This window comes from Chiloscyllium punctatum, chromosome 27, assembly GCF_047496795.1.
Source record: "Chiloscyllium punctatum isolate Juve2018m chromosome 27, sChiPun1.3, whole genome shotgun sequence".
NCBI lineage: Eukaryota > Metazoa > Chordata > Chondrichthyes > Orectolobiformes > Hemiscylliidae > Chiloscyllium > Chiloscyllium punctatum.
This window is the reverse complement of record NC_092765.1, coordinates 18,243,959-18,267,597: the sequence shown is the minus strand read 5'-3', so window position 1 is coordinate 18,267,597 and position 23,639 is coordinate 18,243,959. Positions and strand designations below refer to the sequence as shown.

At 44.8% G+C, this 23,639-nt stretch overlaps 1 protein-coding gene across 3 annotated transcripts in view; it reads right to left on the bottom strand.

Moving 5' to 3' along the window:
- LOC140453499 (PR domain zinc finger protein 1-like) overlaps positions 1 to 23,639 on the bottom strand; it is a 64,404-nt gene that overhangs the window by 13,905 nt on the left and 26,860 nt on the right. For 2 of the 3 annotated variants that reach the window (XM_072548234.1, XM_072548236.1), the window contains 2 exons: positions 13,638 to 13,757; positions 6,550 to 6,802 (listed from right to left, as the gene is read on the bottom strand). In XM_072548234.1, the coding sequence (XP_072404335.1) occupies positions 6,550 to 6,802; positions 13,638 to 13,757 (373 nt within the window). Of the gene's footprint in view, positions 1 to 6,549; positions 6,803 to 6,941; positions 7,045 to 13,637; positions 13,758 to 23,639 lie in introns of those variants that run through there. The other variant, XM_072548235.1, reaches the window with a different exon arrangement.

Here is a 23,639-nt window from a genome sequence, read left to right as displayed (position 1 = left end):
TGTAATGAAATAGGTTTCTAGCTGTTTGGGTAGCCTTTCCATTACTACACTGCTTTTTCTTTTACACACAATTAATTTTTCCATGAAAGCTTCTTGATTGTGGATAAGCAACCACTGATACCTCAGTGAGACTCTGATCCTCTGCACAGAACGCTGCAGCAACCCTACAGCAGAGCCTTTGAATAACAATGGGACGAAGTGCCTGTGTCTGAATCAGCTGAGTTTCTACACGCTGCCCTGGCACGATATTCATTCTTTCCAAAGTTTGAAAAACCAGGAATGATGTAAGCAGATCAGTCATTACAAGGCAATCAACTCTGGGCTGAAGTTCAGTTGAGATTGGAATGCCACATAACCACAGCTGTAGTTCCAAAAACATTCCTTCAGCACTGGAGAGACCGCAGTATGTTTAAAAAGTCTATCACACCCACTCATAGGTTATACAACTGTGTATCCTAATTTGACCCGCGTTCCATTCATTTATTTCCACATGTTTCCCACATGACTTCTCATTCAGAAATGCTTCGATATGAAAATTCTCCTCCTAATCTTCAAAACCTTCAATGACCTTCCTCTCTCCCTGCCTCAGGAACCTTCTCCAGTGCTATGATTCCACCAATTTGCAAATACCTAATTTTCAACACTCCACTGCTGGTGCCTGTACCTTCAGCTGCCTTGGCCCTCAGATGTGGAGTCCTCTTCCAAAGCTTTTTCTACCTCTCCACTGCATTTAAAGGTGCTCCTTGAAACCTACCTCCTTGACCAAACTTTTTGTCACCTGTTCTATTATTTCCTTGTTTGGTTCAAATGTCAGACCTCATCAGAACATAGCCCAAAGAAGCACATTCAGATGATCTACTACATTAAAGATGCTGTATAAATAGATATTGCTGCGTCAGTCAATATGCGGGATTATTTTCAACTTGCCACGTTCACCTTAAACATGAGTCACTGTTTTCTCAAAGTGAGAGTCAATTTTGTATGTTCTTTGCTACTTTTGAACTCTCAGTAGCTGCCTGCTGTTTCAGAATTAATTAATTTCTATCTTGTTTTACGAAGATAATGTTGAAGGTAATGTTTTTATTGAAAACAAATTAAACAAAATATGAAATGAAGCAGGCATGTGTGTAATTTTAATGCTTGGCATCAAATCTGACTCAGATTCCTGAATTAAACTTCTCCTGTCTGATGTCTATAAGGATTCTATAAAATATTTTTGACAAAACATTAAATAAAGGCCCCATGTGCCAGCCCAGATGGACATAAAATACGCTCTCTTTCAAACAGCAGTTAGCAGGGTCCCTCTAGTTACAGGGTAACATTTACACACCGAACAACATGACAAAAAAACAAGTTCTCTGAACATTTACTTCAGTGCTGCTGTAGCACCTTGCCGTGCATAGGTTGATCTCAGCATTTCCTACAATGGGTGTCCACACTTCAGAAATACTTCATTGGCTCTAAAATGCTTTTAGTGTCCTGAGGCAGTGAAAGGTGCTCCATTCATGCAAGTTTTTTGCATGTTGAGTTGAGGGTGGAATGGGAGCAGGCAGTGATTAGCAGTTCAAAATAAGAACTCGCATGTTGCATAAAAGTGACCATGAATTGAGAACCTCTTCTAGTGATCACATTGGTATAATTGGTGGAGGAACTGAAGAAATTTTACGCCGATGTAGTTTGGCACAGTGCTCAGTCACACAGATTGGGGATAAGGAATGAATTTAAAATTTGGCTCTTTTTTTCTTCAGAAAAAGGTCAACTCACTTTGGCACACCTCTGCCCTGTGTTAATATCTGAACAACAGTCGTCACAAATAGTTTAATCAACTGACACCAACTCCAGAAACACAAGCCCACATGCAATCGAGGTCATCCTGGGTTCAGGCCTTTCGAGCCAACTTTAGCACTGATTTCCCTCATTGAGATATTCTGCCGTTAAATAACTGAAGGCGATATTTGAGTCAATTAAAACCTCAAATTGTTTTTGGATTCTGCAGTGATGTGGACTGACTAGCTGACATTCAGTGCTGCTTTCTGTTTCACTTTGAATGTAGTGAAACTGGGGACAGCGGCAGGAGGCTATATTACTGGAAAGGATCAATACTGCAGCTTTCTGCACTGAAAACACTGTATTTTGAGATTCACCTCCTCGGAATATGAACAGAGTCCCCTTTTTCTTCCAGCACTTTGTTTATTTATCCTCTCCTTTGATTGGAATTGAATGTTACTGAAGTAAAGGAACGGTGGGCGGCACGGTGGCACAGTGGTTAGCACTGCTGCCTCACAGCGCCAGAGACCTGGGTTCAATTCCCGCCTCAGGTGACTGACTGTGTGGAGTTTGCACGTTCTCCCTGGGTCTGTACGGGTTTCCTCCGGGTGCTCCGGTTTCCTCCCACAGTCCAAAGATGTGCAGGTTAGGTGAATTGGCCATGCTAAATTGCCCGTAGTGTTAGGTAAAGTGTAGATGTAGATGTAGGGGTATGGGTGGGTATGCTTCGGCGGGGCGGTGTGGACTTGTTGGGCCGAAGGGCCTGTTTCCACACTGTAAGTAATCTAATCTAAAGAATATATTGGTACAAGTGCACATGTGCACTGAAGCATTCAACATTTCAACATTTCATTCAATTGAATATCATTGTCGTGACAGTCTGGACAACAACTAGATTTACATAGCAACTTAACAAAGCAAAACATCCAAAAAAGCTTCAGATTTTAGTTATCAACCATAATTGATATTGAGCCACATAAGCAGACATTGAAAGAAGATACCAAAATTGGTTAATCAAGTATATACTAAGAATTGTCTTAAGGGATGAGGGTAAAGATACAGAAAGGGTGGGGAGGAAATTTCAGAGATTAAGGGTCAGGCAACTAAAGGCACAACCACCAACAGTGGAGTGAAGGATGCAGAAGACCCAAACTCGCAAGAATGTGGAGGTCTCAGAAGCTGGTTAAACTGGAAGAGGTCTGCAGGTAAGTGTGGGCTATGAGTCTTGGACAAACTTTCAAATACGAATTAGAATGATTAACTTGTGCTACTAATGCACCAGGAGCCAATGTAGGTTGATGAATACAAAGTCATAGATGAGCAGAACTTGTTGAGAGGCAGAATATGGCTAGCAAAAATAAGAACACTCAATGCTAATATATCATTAGAGCTTTAGTAGGTGGAGGTATATACTGGAGGACAATTCCCCACAATCTTCCCTCCCATACCCCACTACCAACATCTACATGTGTATGCTGACAATGATTTCAAACAGGCATCTTATTTGATTTCTCTCTCTCTAAACAACTGCAAGCTGTAGTGACAAAGCCAAACTGCCCATTGTGCAAAAGGAACTGAGTCAATTTGTGATGACTAATAAAAGAGTAAATTACTGAGAGAGGGAGCTCGGACTTACTAACACCCCAGGGTAGGGAGAGTGGGGAGTGTGAGGACAAATTAACTTTTCAATTTGTGGCTGCAACATGTAATAGAAACCTGTTTAGCAGGGCAAACACTTGTCAAACCACATTTCAAGACAAAAGAGAATTGTTGCTTGTTACTCAACCAGCAACAGTAAGGCGCCAGCTCAAAAACAGATATCATAAAAAAGAAGACTGCATGGGATGGAGTCACCGAAGTGTAATAGATTGATGACCACAGGGTGAGGTGTAACCAGGTAAATTAAAAACTGGAAGAAGCTAAGCAATATGTTAACCATGAAACATTTCAAGTATATGGTGGACACACACACACACACTAATGCATACTAACAGCAAAACACACACAACTAATACACAGCTAACCTTCATTCTTGTAGTATAAATCATACACACCTTTCCCCACTCTCAGTCACTCAGCCTTACTCACCCTTTCCCTCAGTACTGTCACACTCACTCTCACTCTCTCTGAACATGTTTGAACTTGATTGCTTTGGGATTGAAGTTTCTGCTCACAAGTTTCAGAAGTGTTACTTTTTGTAGCTAAATATCAAAAGGGTAGAGGAAGGCATGAGAACAAGTAGTCCTGCATCTAACAGTTTTAAAAACAGGTTCTGTTAAAATGCTGTTATGTGAACTGTCCTAGAATGACAGGAGTTCAATGCGTCCCCAAACTCTCCAGTATATCAATTAGTGATAGAGTTAACCAAAGCACAGTACTGAGACCTGCTGAATATGTTGCCCTTTGTTCAGTGATAGTAAACTAAAGGGAATCAGGTTAATTCTCTCCAAAAAAAAAACCTGACAAGTGGGAGGGATAAAAGGAAACAAAGTCAGGGAGGAACACAAACTGGTCTTGCTAAGAAAAATATGAAACAATAGAAAGGGGGAAGAAAACATTGATGAGCATTGCTCCAGGAATGAGGAACTTCAATTCCACATACAGATTGGAGACTTTGGAGCTCTTTCGTTTAGAGAAGATCAAAATGAGATTTTCAGAGAGAGTGGAATTAATGAGGGGTCTGGACAAACTGCAAACTGTTCCTATTGGTGGATGTATCAAAAAGCAGGAGGCCGAGTGAGTAGTTTACATTTGGAGTCTGGGAGATTATTTCAGATGGCATTAGATGATTATTTACATAAAAACAAGGTGCAGGGTTAGGAGGTAAAAGGCACTAAGTTCAAATACTCAAAGAGCCAGGTGTGAGGCAATGGGTTGAATGGCATCTTGTACACCTAAGACTTCCATGACTCTGGCGCAAGAAACAACGGTGAGATGTGGAAAAGTGCAGCAAGTCATAAGGACTGTGAATGTACTGCCTGAGAGTATAAAGAGGATGGTTCAGTCGAGGTAATCAAGAGGAAGTTAGATTGGTATCTGAAAAGGAAGAGAATGTGGCAACTCCACCGGGAGGAGGTGAGAAAGTGGGAGAAGGTGGGAAAGTGGGAGAAGGTGGGAAAATGACACTTTCTCCTTCAGAGAACCAGCACAAGAACCACAGGCTGAAAAGCTTCATTCTCTTCTGTGACCACTCTCTAATCCTGTTCTGTAATTTTCAGAAGTGTCCCAGAACTCTGGACCCCTTCTGATCACAGAAGAAAATGATGCCTTGCCCCTTATAAAGCCTTTAAAGCATTTTTTAAAGGGATGAATCTGTCAACAGATGAAAGTTCAAGGTGAAAACTGTTCAAACATGTATGTAATTTCTTTAAAAGAGCTTATCTCCACCAATCATACCTCAAGTTAAAAGGAAAAATTATCAAGCAGTCAAATCTCCTTCTTGCATCCTGCACTGAGTGATTACTAGAATCAGGTTACAACAAAAGCTTCAAATCCCATTCTCTCCCTGTGAAATCTCCACTTCATATTTTAGTTCCAAGTATTTGGAGAACAAACCAACAGGAGAATGAGCAGACCTTCCTGTGGGCTGTCTGCATCAACAATGAACAGATAAATCTAACCCTAGCCAATCTCGTTACTCTGACTTCAGAGAGTGTTTACATTAGAATCCTGATGGAGGGCTTTTGCCCGAAACATCGATTCTCCTGCACCTGGGATGCTGCCTAACCGGCTGTGCTTTTCCAGCACCACTCTAATCTAAACTCTGATTTCCAGCATCTGTAGTCCTCACTTTTGCCTTCAGAGAGTGTCTGACAGTCGGACAGTACTTGAGGAGGGTGCCCCTGCCCAGGTACCATTGCTGGCAATGTGCACTCTCGCTCTTAATGGAAGGGGTTGCGGGGGATTGGAGGTCGGTGAATTGGAGCCAGCCATGTGTATCCCAAATGACAGTGGCGTGGGTTCCATTCCCAGCTCCCATCCTTCAGCACTTGTTGACGATCAGAGCTCAATGCCTGGCACGGATTCTGAAAGGGGGCTGCTGTATTTGACCCAATGAAGAGCAATACGAATGGAACGGATTCACGCACACAATCCCAAATGGTTAGGAATGCTCACTGTAAACTGGTCAAGAAAATCAGCCCATCGCTCATTTTCAACAGCGCATCCCTACAAGTGCCCCCTTCCCCGGACACTTGTTACAATCTCAGCAGACTTGCTGTGTGTATAGTTGACTGAAAATATTGCAGCGTGCTGTTATTAAAGCGAAGTTCAGGCTGGAGATACTGATTTGAACCAGGAGCGGGCGGGGAATTTAAAACAAAAGCCACAACTAAGAACGAAGAGGTGGGGAGAAGAGAGAGGCAGCAACGCATTCAATTGGAGAGAGGGAGAGAGAGAGAGGAGCACTTAACCCCAGGAGTGTACCTCACCATTCCCGTTCAGCGCTCCTCTGCCGGGGTGTTTTTGGGAAGGTGAGGATTGCATTATCTGGGAAAGGTGGGCGTGGGGTGGGCTTGAGGGTGGGAGGGCGCAGGTCTTGCATTCCATTGACCACAGTAAACTAGAAATGTTATATCGCCATCATGTTAGCGGTGCGTGGGCAAATCTTTCAGGTCGAAATCGTGTCCGGGTGGGCACTTTGCATTGTTACAGAACGTGGGGAGGTTCAACTGCACACAGACAATCGATCAACTTCGGGGAGGGGGGAAAAAAAGAAGGAACTCTTCCAACTCCCCCCCCCACCCCCCAATCCCTGCAAAGGATAAAAGGAAAAAGACTCACTGAGTTTTAACATCACCAGGTCCCGGGTCGGAGGGTAGTTTAATCGCTCAGCGAATTCCCGGCTGTACCAGACCAGAAGCTCATTGCTGGGAGGGATTGGTTTCACCGTGTAGAAATAAATATCGGTGCCATTCTGACAGGCGACCAGGTTCTGATCTTCCGCCGACTGTGCGGGATTCACGTACCGCATCCAGTTACTTTTACACACATTATACCCGTCCAGAAAATGACTGAGACTCCCGGAGGAATACACCTAGCGACAGAAATCAGACTCAGTTACAATTTAACAAGAACTTGTTGTGTTGTGTTCCCCCCGACCCCCGAGAAAGACATCGCTTGCAATTGTGATTCATGCTAAAAATAAAATGTTGATGTTTGATCGGTAAATTAACCTGCTCCATGTAAAAACCCAGCAGCAGCAGCAGCACAGCCTCCTCGCTTCAGTCAGTATCTAAGAAATGCTGCCCTCCCTGTTGCCAGTCAGTAATAGTTTGCAGACTGTAATGAAGCTAACACAAAGTCATGATAACTGAGCTATTTATGACAGCTGTCACATGGTAACAGTGAGCTCATTTAGTGACATCATGTTTCTGAGGGTTGGATCTTCCTGTGCGAGTGTGACTGGCTATTTCGCTCTCGCTCCCTCTCTCACCTCGAGTTTTCACAAACCTTTCCCCAGCCTCAGGCATTTCATTTTCACAACAAGATCCAGTTCTTGTTCATATCGTCAGAGAAAGTACAAGCTTTCCAGAGCCGGAAGTAACAGTCACATTAGAAATGCTGCTGTAATTTGTGTCTGTTTTGGAATTGCTGGATGGCACTAAGCCAGGGGGTTTTGGCGGAGATAGGAATCACTGCACAAATACCGATGGGATCTGTCTGAGCCCTGCGCCTTTTTCCAGCTGCACTCGGAAATGGGAAAATTTGCAGGAGAGACTCACACTGGAACAACCCCCTCACTCTCCCACACACGGATCTTTGCTGGGTTTTTTTCCCGAAATTATTCTATCAGTTGCAGGGAGCTGTGCAGCAAGATGTTCCGGATCACAGACCAGGGGGAAAACTCATAGCTGTCTTAGAGTACTCGGAATGTTTCCGAGATTGGAGTAGCACCCAGCTCATTCCCTTCATCTTCAATGAAGGCGGCGGCGAGTCGGAACTCCAAAACTGGTGCCTCTTCCGCTTCCAGGTTTTCCTTCTCCCAAGCCCACAGTGGCACGCTCACCTGGACACCAGTTCCCGCAGACACTGACCCTCCTCTGGGTACAGTTCCACAGACACTGACCCTCCCCTGGGTACAGTACCACAGACACTGACCCTCCCCTGGGTACAGTTCCACAGACACTGACCCTCCCCTGGGTACAGTTCCACAGACACTGACCCTCCCCTGGGTACAGTTCCACAGACACTCACTCTCACTGGGGTACACTTAGACACTGACCCTCCCCTGGGTACAGTTCCACAGATACTGACCCTCCCCTGGGTACAGTTCTACAGACACTGACCCTTCCCTGGGTACAGTTCCACAGACACTGACCCTCCCCTGGGTACAGTTCCACAGACACTGACCCTCCCCTGGGTACAGTTCCACAGACACTGACCCTCCCCTGGGTACAGTTCCACAGACACTGACCCTCCCCTGGGTACAGTTCCACAGACACTGACCCTCCCCTGGGTACAGTTCCACAGACACTGATCCTCCCCTGGGTACAATTCCACAGACACTGACCCTCCCCTGGGTACAATTCCACAGACGCTGACTTTCACTGGGATATAATGATTGTCCCACACTGTCGTGACTTTCCATGTGGAAATAGGGCCTTGTGGGTGACCGATTGACGTCCAATCCATAACCCTCCTTCGCCCACCCACAGACAATGGCCTACGAGACCCTTTGGAACACTGACTGGGACAAGAATCACCCTAACATACCTCAGACAATGAACCAAAGTCTTTAGCCATGGCCTCCTGGATGACTCCATGTTACATAATGCACATCCACTATCTACAAAACATGTGTAAAGATTAAAAGGTGCATGTGTCAGATCCAGCTAGTACAGTGCTCACTATTGGACTCATAAAGCATCCTGCAAAGCTTCCCAGAGCCTCAAAGAGTGAACACAGGGGGCTGGATCTGAAATACTGCAGGATGAGCTGTTCAACCCATCTCGTGCCTGTCTTCCACCTGAGGCGCCTGGCCTCAGGTCTGTGGAATTGTACCCAGGGAAGGGTCAGTGTCTGTAGAACAGTACCCAGGGGAGGATCAGTGTCTGTGGAATTGTACCCAGTGAAGGGTCAGTGTCTGTAGAACAGTACCCAGGGGAGGATCAGTGTCTGTGGAATTGTACCCAGGGGAGGGTCAGCTTCCTGAGTCAGGAAGACATCTTTTGGATCAAAATACAGAAAGTCACCAACAAGTTCCTCTGACAAACCCATCTCTCAAATGACATGCTATGAACTAACCAATGATTGCAAATTGCACCACCAGGGCCTCGCTATAAACCTGTTCAGGAGTAAGGCACCAAGTGTGCTACACATCACTGAGGACGTCTCTCCCCTCCAGATCTAAGGGAAATGGACCTTGTGGTAGTGTAGTTCCAGTTTCAAGTCCCACCTGCCCCCAAGTGTGTACATACAGACTGATTTAAATGACTGCAGTTCCCAATAATGATGATCAATGGACCTGACTGTGTGACATACATTCTCAAAGGGAGGGGAAGATGCAGGAATTACCCCTAACAGTATCTGTTTGGAAAATGAGGAACATCAACAATTGCAAAGAACAACAAGAGAAATGCAAAGCTCAGAAGCCGAGGGAACGCCACACTTTGTGAGATATTGGAATCTGTCGGTCCCGTGATACCCAGTGAGTCAGCATTGAGGCCAGAACAGGACCTATCCCAATTATACCGTCCTCCTCACAGCAAAACCAATCCAAACTGATTGTTATTATTATTGCGTTGAAGTTTCATATTGTCGAACCAAAACCATAACTTGCTTCCCTCAATGACAAGGTAGCAATTTCGAGATTATTCCTGGCACAGACGTCACCAGAATTTTTTTTTTGTAAATGGACTGTACTGCACGGGGTCCATTCCGAAAACTGCAGCTAAACATGTGAGAATATTCCCTCGGGGGTCACGGTGCTTCCGCTCAGTTCCTGTGGAATATGACAGGATGCTGTTGGCCGCTGAGGCTTTATTTCTCTCACGTACCTGCTTTACACCACGGTGAGGATATGATCGGGACTTATGAATGTGAAGCCTCCTGCAGTCAAATAGCTTGCCAGCACTCACCATAGTGACGCAGCCAATGTGTGACTTGGCAGATAGGATTACAGGGACTGCACAACAGAAGGGCGCGGGGTGGGGGGAGTGAAGGGCAAGAAGTGAAAGGGAGAGAATTTGGGATAAAATGAGGAACGGAAACTGCAGCACAACGAGAGGTGAAGTTTCTCAGCGCCTGAATCCTAACTCTGTGGATCAATAGTAAAACCGTCAGTCACGTTATTGTACAAACCCTGAACGGGCCCGTATGGATTTTCCTCAGTGATGCTCTCAGCAGCGCAAGAGACATGCAGCAACATTTCCGTTAGGGTGGAGAGAAATTGGATGCGAGCGGTGTACATTAACCAGGGCCAGACATTTCTAACAGCGTGGGGTTAAACATTTACTGTGTGTTTGAGGGGGGGGGGGGGGGGCAGCTCTTTATATTGGGATCCCCTTTCCAATCAGATCCCGCATTCAGGTGGCATGGAAGGCAACACCAGAGCAACAAGTTACGAGGGAATAAGTAATGTTCACAGGGCAATTTTTGAAAAGCAGCATAAAACACTCAAAACACAACGGGAAATGTCCAGAACACAAGAGAAAAGAATGATAGAACGCATTTCTAGAAATCTCGTTGAGAAAACAGAGCGATAAATGAGCACAGGAGGAAAGAAGGATGTGGTAACAGGGTGGGATAAGGGCGGTCAAAGATGGAAGATAAAACCCCGAGGTTTGTGGAACACGTTTCTAACAATGAAATACAGGAGAGAAACTAGATTGACAGATAAAGAAAGATCGGGAATGTGGCGCTGGAAAAACACAGCAGTTGAAGCAGCATCCGAGGAGCAGGAGAATCGACCTTACGGGCAAAATCCCTTCATCAGAAACGTCGATTCTCCTGCTCCTCGGATACTGCTTCAACTGCTGTGCTTTTCCAGCACCACACTCTCGACTCTGATCTCCAGCATCTGCAGCCCTCACTTTTCGCCTGGATAAAGAATGGTGCCTTTCACGATAATCCCCAGTGTATCCACCAGAGGGCAGTGAGACCGATGTCTGAATGAGTTGGATCATAGTCACCTCAGAATTAGGATCTTACAGCAGAGAGGAGGCCATTCGCCACGTTGGCAGTTACTGGCCCTTTAAATGAGTTTACCAATGAACTGCCACAGCCCAGCGTTGTCCCCTACCGCCGCCTCCCCCAGTAACTCTTATCAACAATATTAATCTTTTCCTGCATATGCCCAGCCAACTTTTGAAAGTTCTTGTATAAATTCTACCTTAGTTTGTTAAAAATTTCATGCATGAAGACACCTCTCCTCATGTCTCCTCGATTTTGCCGATTGTTTTAAAGGTGTGACCTCTGTTCGCCAAACCACTTGCCACACAACCAGTTGTTCCCCACCTGCTCTATCCTAACCCTCTATCATTTTGAATACATTTGGTAGATCTCCCCCTAACACGCTCTATTCTAAAAAAAATTGCAACTTTCCCAGTCTCCATAGAAAACGAGGATCTCGGCAAGATCAGTAATCGTTGCCCATTCCGAATTGTCTGCAAGAAGGGCATGTCTTGCTGAAGAGGAACAGACACAAATTCGAAGTAAAACTGAGTCAGACATGAGAGGCACCCAGTGAGTGTGTGTATACGTCTGTGCATCTTCCTATCCTCCAGGATGCTGAAGGTGCAGTGGGTGCGAATTGTACTGTTCTCAACCTCTCAAGCTTAATGTAGTGAAACTTGAAAAAGTCCCTCTTCCCCCTCCCCCAACCAGCCTGCTTTCAGTTTGTTGATCTCATTAGGGCGCTGCCTTGCAATCCATCACAATTCCAAACTGCGATGATGAGCTGCGTAAAGATCTGCACGAAATCCAGTTCCATGGGATATTCCTACAAAAAGGGGGAGAGGGACGCCTGCAATCTGTCGATGCTCAGAACTCACAGTCTATCACATTTCTCTTGTTGCCTCACGCTCATTATCCACAGATTTCCGAGGGAGGTCGAGAGGCTAATCAAGAAGGAATGCCAACCTTCCGGGTCTCCAGGAATTTAAGATCCATCTCTAGGACATTGCTGCATGTAACCTTCGAAAATATTTACAGGGGCATCTTCTTTGAACGTTTCCCTTTTCCAGATTTAAAACGTTGACTGACAGACAAGTATCAACAGTTTGCTTTTCAATTGGCATTAGAAGGCAGTGTTGACTTATTAGTGGCTAGAAGCAAGTCAGGTGATGACACCTCAAATAATTTAATTAATCACAGTCAGACCCCATCAGATTAATCCCACCCTCCTCCCCCATTCTCGCTGCATCTCTTGCTCCTTCATCCCACCCTGTTAATCCGTCCTATTTTCCCGTTAAAGCTTTAAGGTGACTGCTGGGGGCCACCACCAGAGAGATTTTCCAGGATCCACCAGAGGACTAAAATTGAAACCCAATTTGTCAGGGAACTCATGTCAAATGTAGCCAGAGGCCCAATATTTGATTGTCCATCATTTATTCCTGTCAATATTGGCAACCACTTTTCTCTATATATCCATGTGCCATTACTAATATCAGTGAGTTATTGAAGGACTGCAGATTGATGTACTACTGCTCAGCTGAGTTGATGCCCAATGTAAACAGATAAAGCCATGACCAACCAAGGGCAATTATCATGGAGCAAGAGTGGACGGAAGTTGTCAGGCTCCTTGTCTATTGACTTGAGCTATAATGCCTGGGAAGAAGTCTCAGATAGCCTGATGCACCTCCAGCAAAAAGGAAAAGGACATAATCCCTACAATTGTGTAAGGCTGATACCTACCTGACCCAGTGACTGTTTATAAGGAGCACTGGAGCTTGGTGCTGAACAATTATATTCAGGGTCCAGTTGGAAAATGCCAGCCCAGCCTGCAATGTCTGCTTTGCCTTTGGCATACGTTTGAATCCACCATCTCTGAGATGACAATGTCTGACCCACTCTGCTCTTCTTACCAAATCCCCCCTGATCCATTCTCTCACCAGGAGCAGATCCACTCATATTTACACTGAATGTCCTTCCCTGATAATTAATTCCACAATTCACTTTGAATGAAAATTTTCCTCTCGCTTTCTTTCTTATTTCTAACTTCCTCATTTTTAAGCAGTAACCCCAAGATTTGAACTTTTGCCACACTGTAAAATCTGCCCAGATCAGCCTCGTCAGAATCCTCCAGAACCACAAAAACCTCAAACAGCTCATCTCACCTTCTTGCCAAAGACAGTAATCTCAATTTCCTGAAAAACTCAGAACTGAAAATGACTGATCCTAGGAATCATCTTCAATGCTTCCCTCTTGATTCTTTCAGAACTAATAGTATTTGTTTAAGAGCTCAAAACTGATCACCATGAACAGTACCTCATCCAGGGGCAATATATCACGTGTTCTGCCAGTAACTCATTTGCCTAAAGAATATGCTGTCAGTTTTTTTGGATTAATCTGTAACAGCATTATTATATCATAGTCCATTGCTTCTGAATCAGAACACCATGGATCTCAAATCAACTCCAGGGCTTTGGGCACCTAATCCAAGCTCACAGCCCAGTACCTGTCTGGAGGGTGTGCTGCGATGTCAGATGTGCTGTATTTGGCATGAGATGTTAAACCGAGAGTCTGTCTGTTCTCCCTCAAGTGAAGGAACAGATTTCACAGAACTGTTATGAAGAGGCAGAGAGCTCTGCCTGGTTGCTGCCTCATATTTAAACAACAAAACCAGGCTGATTATCCAACCACCATCACATTCCTGTTGTGGGAACAAAGGTAAATTGGGCCTTCAGCTTCAGTCATGGGCCTTAACTTACCCTCCAGAAATATTTTCGGCTTATGTTCTTTGGGACATTGTCTTTGGTGTAGATATCCCCAACCAATGGCCCGAAACGTGTCCCTTGGGGGATGTATTCCCTGCTAATTACTCCAATCACCTACAAGTCGGAAGGAAAAGGCACTGGTTAGAAATATCATGCTCACCCAATTCTCTAAGACCCTTAATGTACTCACCCTACAGTCTTACAGTCAGACTATCAAAAGAACACAAAAAGGAAACCATAGGTTATTCAGCAGCTGAAAGGAAAAACGTAAGCAAGCATGTTAAATGTTGGAGGTGTTCATTGGCTAGCACTTTCATCTCAGACTCATTTGAGCAGAGAAAAATCTAATTGACTTTACTGGTGCAGAACTGAGGGAGCTGAATGGACTCAAACTCTTAACATTTGCCTGTACCTGTGTTTTTTTTATATTTCAAAAATATACTTTATTCATAAAATAATTTGATGGTCTGTACATTTGGTTATGCCATACATATGTCAACATTTACATACACAGATCAGAATTTATCATTGTTATGTACAGGTCTGTGCATTTCTCAATCATATGCCTATATATTTAGCTGAGGCCTCAGCAGAGCCCAAACGACTGTATGGGCCCCCCGTTCTTCTTTAGGCAGGCAGATGTTACATGGTGGTCTTTCCCCAAAGCGCCTTGGCGGCAGCTGCCCCAAGCTTCAGCACGTCCCTCAACACGTAGTCCTGGACCTTGGAATGTGCCAGTCTGCAACACTCAGTCAGGGTCAACTCCTTCAGCTGGAAGATCAACAGGTTTCGGACCGCCCAGAGAGTGTCCTTCACCGAGTTGATGATCCTCCAGGCGCAGTTGATGTTCGTCTCGGTGTGAGTCCCGGGGAACAGGCCGTAGAGCACAGAGTCCCGCGTCACGGCGCTGCTCGGGACGAACCTCGACAAACACCACTGCATTCCTCTCCAGACTTCCTCTGCATAGGCACATTCCAGAAGGAGGTGTGTGACAGCCTCGTCCCCCCCAGGATCCGCTTCGAGGGCAGCGTGCGGTGCGGCAGAGAGTCCGGGCGTGCATGAAGGATCTCACCGGCAGAGCCCTTCTCACCACCAGCCAAGCCATGTCTTGGTGCTTGTTGGAAAGTTCTGGTAATGAGGCATTCTGCCAAATGGCTTTGACAGTCTGCTCAGGGAACCGCTCGACAGGATCCGCCCTCTCCTTTTCCCAAAGGGTCTCAAGGACACTACGTGCTGACCACTTCCTGATGGACTTGTGGTCAAAGGTATTTTTCCTCATAAATTTCTCCACGAAGGACAGGTGATACGGAACGGTCCAACTACACAGAGCGTTCTGTGGCAGCGAGGCCAGGCCCATCCTTCGCAACACCGGGGACAGGTAGAACCTCAGTACGTAGCGACACTTGGTGTTTGCGTACCGGGGATCCATGCACAGCTTGATGCAGCCACACACAAAGGTGGCCATCAGGGTGAGGGTGGCATTGGGCGTGTTTTTCCCCCATTGCACCGGTCTTTGTACATTGTGTCTCTATGGACCTGGTCCATCTTTGATCTCCACATGAAGTGGAAGATGGCCCGGGTGACTGCGGTGGCACAGGTTCTGGGAAAGCAATACTGAGAGTACCTCACACCTGATGACCAGGTTTTTTCCTGCGATGGAGAGTGACCGTTGCTCCCAACTGCCTAGTTTCTGTCTCATCTTCTTGATCCGCTCCTCCCAGGTCTTGGCGCACGTCCCAGCCCCCCCGAACCAAATACCCAGCACCTTCAAGGTGGTCAGTCCTGACGGTGAAAGGGGATAGAGGATTGGTCGGCCCAGTTCCCGAAGAGCATGGCCTCGCTCTTGCCTCGGTTTACTTTGGCCCCCGAGGCCCGTTCGAACTGGTCACAGATGCACATGAGTCTGTGCACGGACAGCGGATCCGAGCAGAAAACGGCAACGTCATCCATATACAGGGAGGCCTTAACCTGCAGGCCCCCGCTGCCAGGAATAGTCACCCCTCAGGCTCACATCCTTCCTGATGGATTTGGTAAATGGCTCTATGCAACACACAAACAAGGTGGGTGAGAGGGGGCATCCCTGCCTGACTCCAGATCTTACAGGGAAGCTATCTGATTCCCACTCATTGATTGAGACTGCACTGAATGTTGGTGTAGAGCAGTCTGATCCAATTTCCGATTCCCTCCCCAAAGCCCATTTTGGAGAGGATGTCCCTCATATATGTATGCGATATCCTGTCAAAGGCTTTCTCCTGGTCCAGGCTGATGAGGCAGGTGTCCACCCCCCTGTCCTGCACTTAGGCAATTGTATCTCTGAGGAGTGCAAGACTCTCAGAGATCTTCCTGCCCGGTGCAGCACAGGTTTGGTCAGGGTGGATCACCGATCCCAGAGCAGACCTGACCCGGTTGGCAATGACCTTGTACCTGTGTTTTTGTTTTTGCTGCTGTTTACCGATTATTTACTAATCTATGCTACTTAACTCTGTGATCTGCCTGTATTGCTCGCAAGACAAAGCTTTTCACTGTGCCTCAGTACACGTGACAATAAATTCAATACAATTCAATTCAATTTAACACCAAAGCATCAATCTTCCCCTATGATTATATCTTCAAAAAGTATTTCATTGGCTTGAAAGCACTTTGGAATATACTAAGATCATGACAGTTACTTTACAAATGCGAGCTTTTATTTGAACCAACACTCACTCTGCATTAACACCGTCTCAGGCTTTGTGATAGGAGCTACATGTAGACAGTGTCAGAAGCTTTTGGAGCGCTGCTCTTTCATTGGATGGTGTGAACAAAGGCAGCACTTGCTTGCATTTCCAGTCTTCCACGATCCTTTTGTTGAAGCAGTTGTGATAGGCATGGTTGGGAAACTTGCAGACAACATAAAACTGGCTGGGTAGCTGTTAGTGAAGAGAGTAGCAGTCAACTGCAGGAAGATATCAATGATTTATTTAATTGGGCAGAAAAGTGGCAAAGAAAATTCAATCTAGGTGTATGGAATGAGTTGCCAGAGGAAGTGATGGAGGCTGATACAATTACAACATTTAAAAGGCATCTGTATCGATATATGATTAGGTGGGGTTTAGAGGGATACAGGCCAAGTGCTGGCAAATGCGACTAGATTAATTTAGGATATCTGGTCAGCATGGACAAGTTGGACCAAAGGGTTTACATGCTGTATATCTCCATGACTCTAGTGTTGTTTACCTTAGAACAGAGGGGGCCAAGAGGGGAGTTAATTGAGGAGGACAAAGTAATTGGGGCTTGGATCAAGTTGACAGGGAAGATCTGTTCCCCCTAACAGATCAATTACTAGGAGGTTCAAATTTAGCCAATTGATAGAAGGATTAGAGGAGACAGGAGGAAAATCCTGTTCTTCTCGGGAATGGTAGGTGTCTGGGGATGGTAGGTGTCTCGGGGATGGTAGGTGTCTCTGGGATGGTAGGTGTCTGGGATGCGCTGCCCACTTTAGTGGTTGTGGCTGAAAACCCTCAAGTCATTTAAAAGGAGCCTGAATCTGTACCTGAAGTGTTGTAACCTGCAAGATCAGAATCAAGTCCTGGAAAGTGGAATGAGAATGATCAGCTGGTTTATTCAGCCAACACAGATACAGATGGGCTGAATGGTCTGCTTTTGCACCATAACCTCACAGTGGTTTGAAATGCTCCCTGATGTCACATCTGAATGGCTGAACTCTAATTTTATGATAATGCCCCACCCTCAACCTGCTCAGCTCCAGGGAATACAAGCCATGTTCATTGATGTAAGTTTGGTTAAGTCCAATGTGTTCATGGCATTTAGGCTTTTCAGCATCTGAGCCACCTACTTTGCACCTCTCTCCAGATCCAGCAGGCCACCAGGATCTACTTATATCTCATTCTGGATAAATTTGCCAGCCCCGTGCTTAGTCTGTTGTGAGAAAACCCAGGAGGAGGAGCCCAGTCAGTTGCCCTCTACCCATGAAAGACAATCAGGAAGGAGCTTCAATCATGGATAAATATGGGCTTCACAGGGTGACCGATAGAACCAGGGCTGACAGTGCTGTCCCGAAGATGCAGGGGCCTGGGAGGACTCTGAAGTGGATGATGTTTAGCAGAGAATAAACACTCCCAGCAGCACCGAACAAATGCTAATCAGGTGCTGAAACCTCTTTTTCCAATCGACCAGCAAAGACAGCGCCATCTATCTGAAGCTGAGAGGCAGGCACCTGCTTGGGTGTGAGTAAACTTTCAGAAACAGGCACATTCGAGGAACAATTGTAATTACAGAAATGTTTCCAGACTGAAAGGATAGCAAAGCGATAACAGCGAGTAATTGCTTTTGTGCTTAGTGGGAAGCTGCCAGGAGGTATTTTTCCCATTGATTAGGGATACAATTTGGTCGCTGAAGAAAGGCTACTTTAGCCTTTTTATAGAAGTATTGAGGTGAAAGCAAATAAGTTATGCTAAACCTTTGTAGGTCACTGGATAGGCCTTTGCATGAGCAGTCTGTTCAATCATGGGCAGCACACTTTAGGAAGAGGGTGTAAGGGAGATGTAGCAGAATAGCACCAGGAATCTGGAGATTCCGGTATACGCAGAGACTAGAGAAGCTGAAATTGTCATCCATGGAAGTAAAGTTAAAGGAAGATTTAATAAAGGTAACCAACATCATGAGGAATTTTGAGAAGGTAAATTAGGACAAACTGCTACAATTGGCTGAAGGATCAGGAGTAAAGCAGCACAAATTTACCAGGGGTGACTTTGATAGAATTGTGGCTGATTCTGTGGTCCCAATGTCTGAGGCAGCTGAAGAGAAATCTTCTAGTTATGATCTGGAATGCATTGCCTTAAACGCCATTGGAAGCAGATTTAGAAATAACTTTTGGAAGGGGACCACATTAGTATGTGAAAAGAGAGGAAGAAATAAAAGGCTAGCAGGTACTGTAGGGGTGATTGAATAGTTGTATAAAAGAGCAGGTGCCAGAATGATGGGCTGAATAGCCTCTTTCTATGCTGTGCCATTTTATAATTTGTTTTAATCAATAAGTGAGATCTTAACCGATTCAAAACCCAAGCACATAGATCAATTCAGAATCAGGCCCAAGATGTCATCAAGTAATAGTTAACATTCTAGCTTACAAATCAGGCCATTCAGCCCTTTGATCCCCCTTCACCACTGATCATGGCTGATCTGATTGTAACCTCAAATCCACATTCTCACCTACCCTGATATGTTTATAGCCCCTTGCTTAACAAGAATCCGTCTACCTCTGGCTTAAAATATTCCAAAACTCTTCTTTCACTGTGTTTTCAGGAAGAGAGTTTTAAAGATTCACAATCCTCAACAGCATACATTACAGTTCAGCAAAACAGTAGTGGGCGGCACGGTGGCACAGTGGTTAGCACTGCTGCCTCACAGCGTCAGAGATCCGGGTTCAATTCCCGCCTCAGGCGACTCTCTGTGTGGAGTTTGCACGTTCTCCCCGTGTCTGCGTGGGTTTCCTCCAGGTGCTCCAGTTTCCTCCTACACTCCAAAGATGTGCAGGTTAGGTGAATTGGCCATGCTAAATTGCCCGTAGTGTTAGGTTAGGGGTATGGGTGGGTTGCGCTTCGGCGGGTGCGGTGTGGACTTGTTAGGCCGAAGGGCCTGTTTCCACACTAATCTAATCTAAAAATAAATATCTGTGCTTTGATTTATCCTAAACCCTTCTTTTGTTCATCATTTCTTTCACTATTTTTCTGCACTCAACATTCTGTCTCCTTCTCAAGAGAATCAGGATCTCAGAACTTGGAATTTGCATCCATTTGACAGGCTTAAAATGGCCACCTAATATGGTGACTGGCACGTATGTAGGCATTCCATGCCGAAACACTGTCCTCCATATTACTAAAGGCTGAAGTAAAGGTGTCCAGCAACTGTATTTGATATAGTCTTTAGGCGAACAGAAGTTGTGCAGCTTTGGTCAATATCTCCAACCCTAATCCTAGGACTTCTGAAGTTACCTTTCCTCCATCTTCCACAAAATTATACATAATTCTTGATGCAGAAAATGGGATTTTCTGCTTTATTTAGTTCTACACTCTGGGCTAGCAATTTTCCAGAATTATCTTGGACACTCAAAGGAAGGAAGATAAAAGAGTCCAGCTTACCACTGAAATCAAACAGGGGGAAGACTCATAATTGCATTAAAAATATTGAAAACTTTGGTTGATTCATCAAAATAAATATTTCAACAGACAGGCAAGAATCATTCAATCAATTTCATTCTCGAAAGTAATAGGATCATAAGATGTTGGAGTTGAAGTAGGCCATTCAGCCCCTCAGGTGCTCTGCTATTCTAGGAGAACATGGCTCAACTTTATTTTCCTGCCTTTACCCTGTAACCCTTGACTCATTGACTAATTAAAAATCTCAGCCATGAATATCCTTAATGATCCACCTTCAACAGCCCTCAGAGAAGAAATTCCCCCTCCTCTCTGTTTTAAAATGGGTGACCCCTTATTCTGAAGTACACCCTTGAGTCCTAGACTCTTCTACAAGGGGAAACAGCCATTTTTTTGTCAAAACACAAACACTATTTTCTACTGTTTTGCTGAAGTATAATTTATTGGCCTGAAGGCCATGAGTCTCTGGAACTCTCTGCCCAAGGCAGAAATAGACACATTCTTGTTAGTGGTTCTGAAGGGTTAATGTTGGTGTTCCACTGACTCCATCCATTCTATTGATGTTGCATACAGTCTGTACGTGGAGGCAGGGAATTCTGCTCCAGCTTTTAGAGGGAACAGATGTATCTGTATCAGCTCTCTAATGTAATTATGACTAACCAAATGAGTTGTCATGCAATAAACTTGCTTGTTATTTCAGAACAGCGACTCTTCTGGAGATACTCTGTGATGTATTTTGTTTTAGCTGCAAAAAATATACTTTGATTTCTAAAAGTAGTGACTTGCAAAGATGGTCAGGGTGAGGATGGTGTTGGGTATGTTCTCCTTCCCCCTAATGTTATATCATCTACCAGTCATTATATACATCCATAGTCACTAATGTAGTTTGGTTCTGTACAGTAGCATATGAAGAAACAAAGGTTGGAGTTTGAATCCAGCCAGTAAACATAGCAAAGGCATCCCTTACTTGTCCAAGACTATATGTACATGCATGTGAGGTTCGAAGTGTCTGATAACAGAACAGACTCCAGAGGGTGGCATGACGGCTCAGTGGTTAGCACTGCTGCCTCACAGCACCAGGGTCCCAGATTTGATTCCAACCTCGAGCGACTGTCTGTGTGGAGTTTGCACATTCTCCCAGTGTCTGCGTGGGCTTCCGCCGGGTGCTCTGGTTTCCTCCCATGGTCACAAAGATGTGCAGGTCAGGTGAATTGGCCATGCTAAATTGCCCATAGTGTTAGGTGCATTAGTCGGAGGGAAATGGGTCTGGGTGGGTTAATCTTCGGAGGGTCGGTGTGGACTGGTTGGGCCGAAGGGCCTGTTTCCACACTGTAGGGAATCTAATCTAATCTTAACTTTGGCAGAAAGACCTTAGACAGTGGTCTTTCCCCACTGTGCCTTGGCAGCAGCTGCCCCAAGCTTTACTGCGTCCCTCAGCAAGTAGTCCTGGACCTTGGAATGTGCCAGTCTGCAACACTTAGTCAAGGTCAACTCCTTACTCTGGGAGACCAACAGGTTTTGGACAGACCAAAGAGTTTCTCTCACCAAGTGGACAGTTCTCCAGGCGCAGTTGACGTCTGTCTCAGTGTGCATCCCGGGGAATAGCCCATTGAGTTCAGAGCCTCACGTCACAGAGCTGCTCAGGATGAAGCTCGACAAGAAGCACTACAACTTTCTCCAGACTTCTTTTGCAAAGGTACATTCCAGTAGGAGGTGTGTGACTGTCTCAACAACCCACATCTCCACTCCCTTCCCCCCGCAATCACTTCGAGGGCAGAGCGCCGTGGTGCAGAGAGTCTGGGTGTACGTAATAGATCTCACAGATAGTGCTCTTCTCACCACCCAGCCGAGTGATACCTTGGTGCTTGTTAGAAAGTTCTGGTGATGAGGCTTTCTCAGAGAAGAACTCGATAGGATCCACTGTCTCCTTTCCCTCAGAGTCTTGAGAACACTATGTGCTGGCCACTTCCTGATGGAGTGGTGGTCAAAGATATGTTTGTTTGCAAATTTCTCCATGAAGAACAGGTGATACAGAATGGTTCAACTACTTGGAGCATTCCACAACAACGAAACCATCACACCCTTTGCAACACCAGGGAGAGGTAGAACCTCAGTATGTAGTGACACTTGGCGTTTGCATACCGAGCATCTACATACATCTTGATGTAGTGACTTGCAAAGATGGTCATCAGGATGAGGATGGTGTAGGGTATGTTCTCCTTCCCCCTAATGTTGTACAATCTACCAGTCATCATTAGACAAGGCAAAAACAAAGGAGGATTTGTGGCACCGAACTACTTCAAACATCTCTTATTTGTATCCCATACTGGTAGAGGTAGTAAACATCACAAGATATTAGAAATAATGATCTGGAAAAATATTGCAGTGCTTGCTTTCGGATTAGTCAGATGAAGATGAGATGCCATTGAGGTGGCCAGGTCAGTCAGTGAATGGTGGGGGATGTGGGTCAGTGAGTTTGAGGGAGGAGTCAAAAAATGTGATGCTGAAAAAGCACAGCAGGACAGGCAGCATCCGAGGAGCTGGAAAGTCGACATTACAGGCATAAGCCCTTCCCAGGAATGTGGGGGAGGAGACCAGGTAATGAAAACACAGTGAGTCTGTTCAGACAAACTTGACAGATCTAAATACGCCAGACAGCGGAATCAACATTTCAGGGATTCTCTTAGTAATGGAATAGACACAGGAAAAGAGCTGATTCATCCTGGTGTAATTGTGTAAGAGACAATCTGACTTTGCGTAAACCTTTTCCCTTTAATAAGTGACTCATTAATTGGGAACTCAGAATAGAGTACCATTGGCAGAATCCAGAGTTCAGTTTCATTTTTAATCATTTTTAGACTTTGTGGTGTAAAGTTTTCAATTTAACAGTAGTCATGTATTATTTTAATCGACACAGACTGGGCAAACCACATTAGCCATAAAACTAAAGGATGTGATAACGCTGCACTTAGAATCAAAAATTGGGTTATACAAATTCTTTATGGATTTATGATTGGGAAATCATGCTTGATAAAACTTCTGGAATTTTTTGAATACGTAACTACGAGAATAGGTAAAGGAGAATAAGTGTTGTATTTGAATTTTCAGAAGACTTTAGAAAAGGTTCCACCTTAGGGTTAGTGGTCAAAATCAAAGCACATGGGATTGGAGTAACATATTGGAATGGATTTAGAATTAGTTAGTAGACAAGAAACAATGAACAAGAATAAATAAGTCATTTTCAGAGCGGAAGGCAGTGACTGGAGAGGTAACACATGGATCAAAGCTTAGATTCTAGCTACTCACAGGAAATATCAACGATTTGGATGAGGAAATCATAGATAATATTCTTAAAGTTTGTTATGCACAAAAAGAGATGAGCTTGTGAGTGGTAAGGAGGATGTAAAGAGGCTTCAAAGTAATTAGACTGGTTGAGTGTGTGGGCAAGTACATGGAAGATGGAGTAAAACATGTATAAGTGTGAAACTATCAGTTTTGGTGGGAAAGACAAAATAGCGGAGTATTATTTACATGGTGATAGATGAGAAATAATGGTGGACAAGGGGACATTCTGTCTTTGTTTATCAAAACAAGCTTGTGGATGCAACAAGTGGTTTGGAAGGCAAATGATATGTTGCCCTTCATTGCAATTGGTGGAAAGTATATTAAGCAGATAATGCAAGACGACTGACAATGTATTTCTGCCCAAATTGAATTTTTACTTCAACGCTGGGACTGTACACAAGCATTGTAACTTTCACACTCCAGTGACAGCCATGTGGGTCTTGGCAAAATAAAAGGTTTCACTGATCAAAGACTTTCAGGTGAAGTTGAACAAATA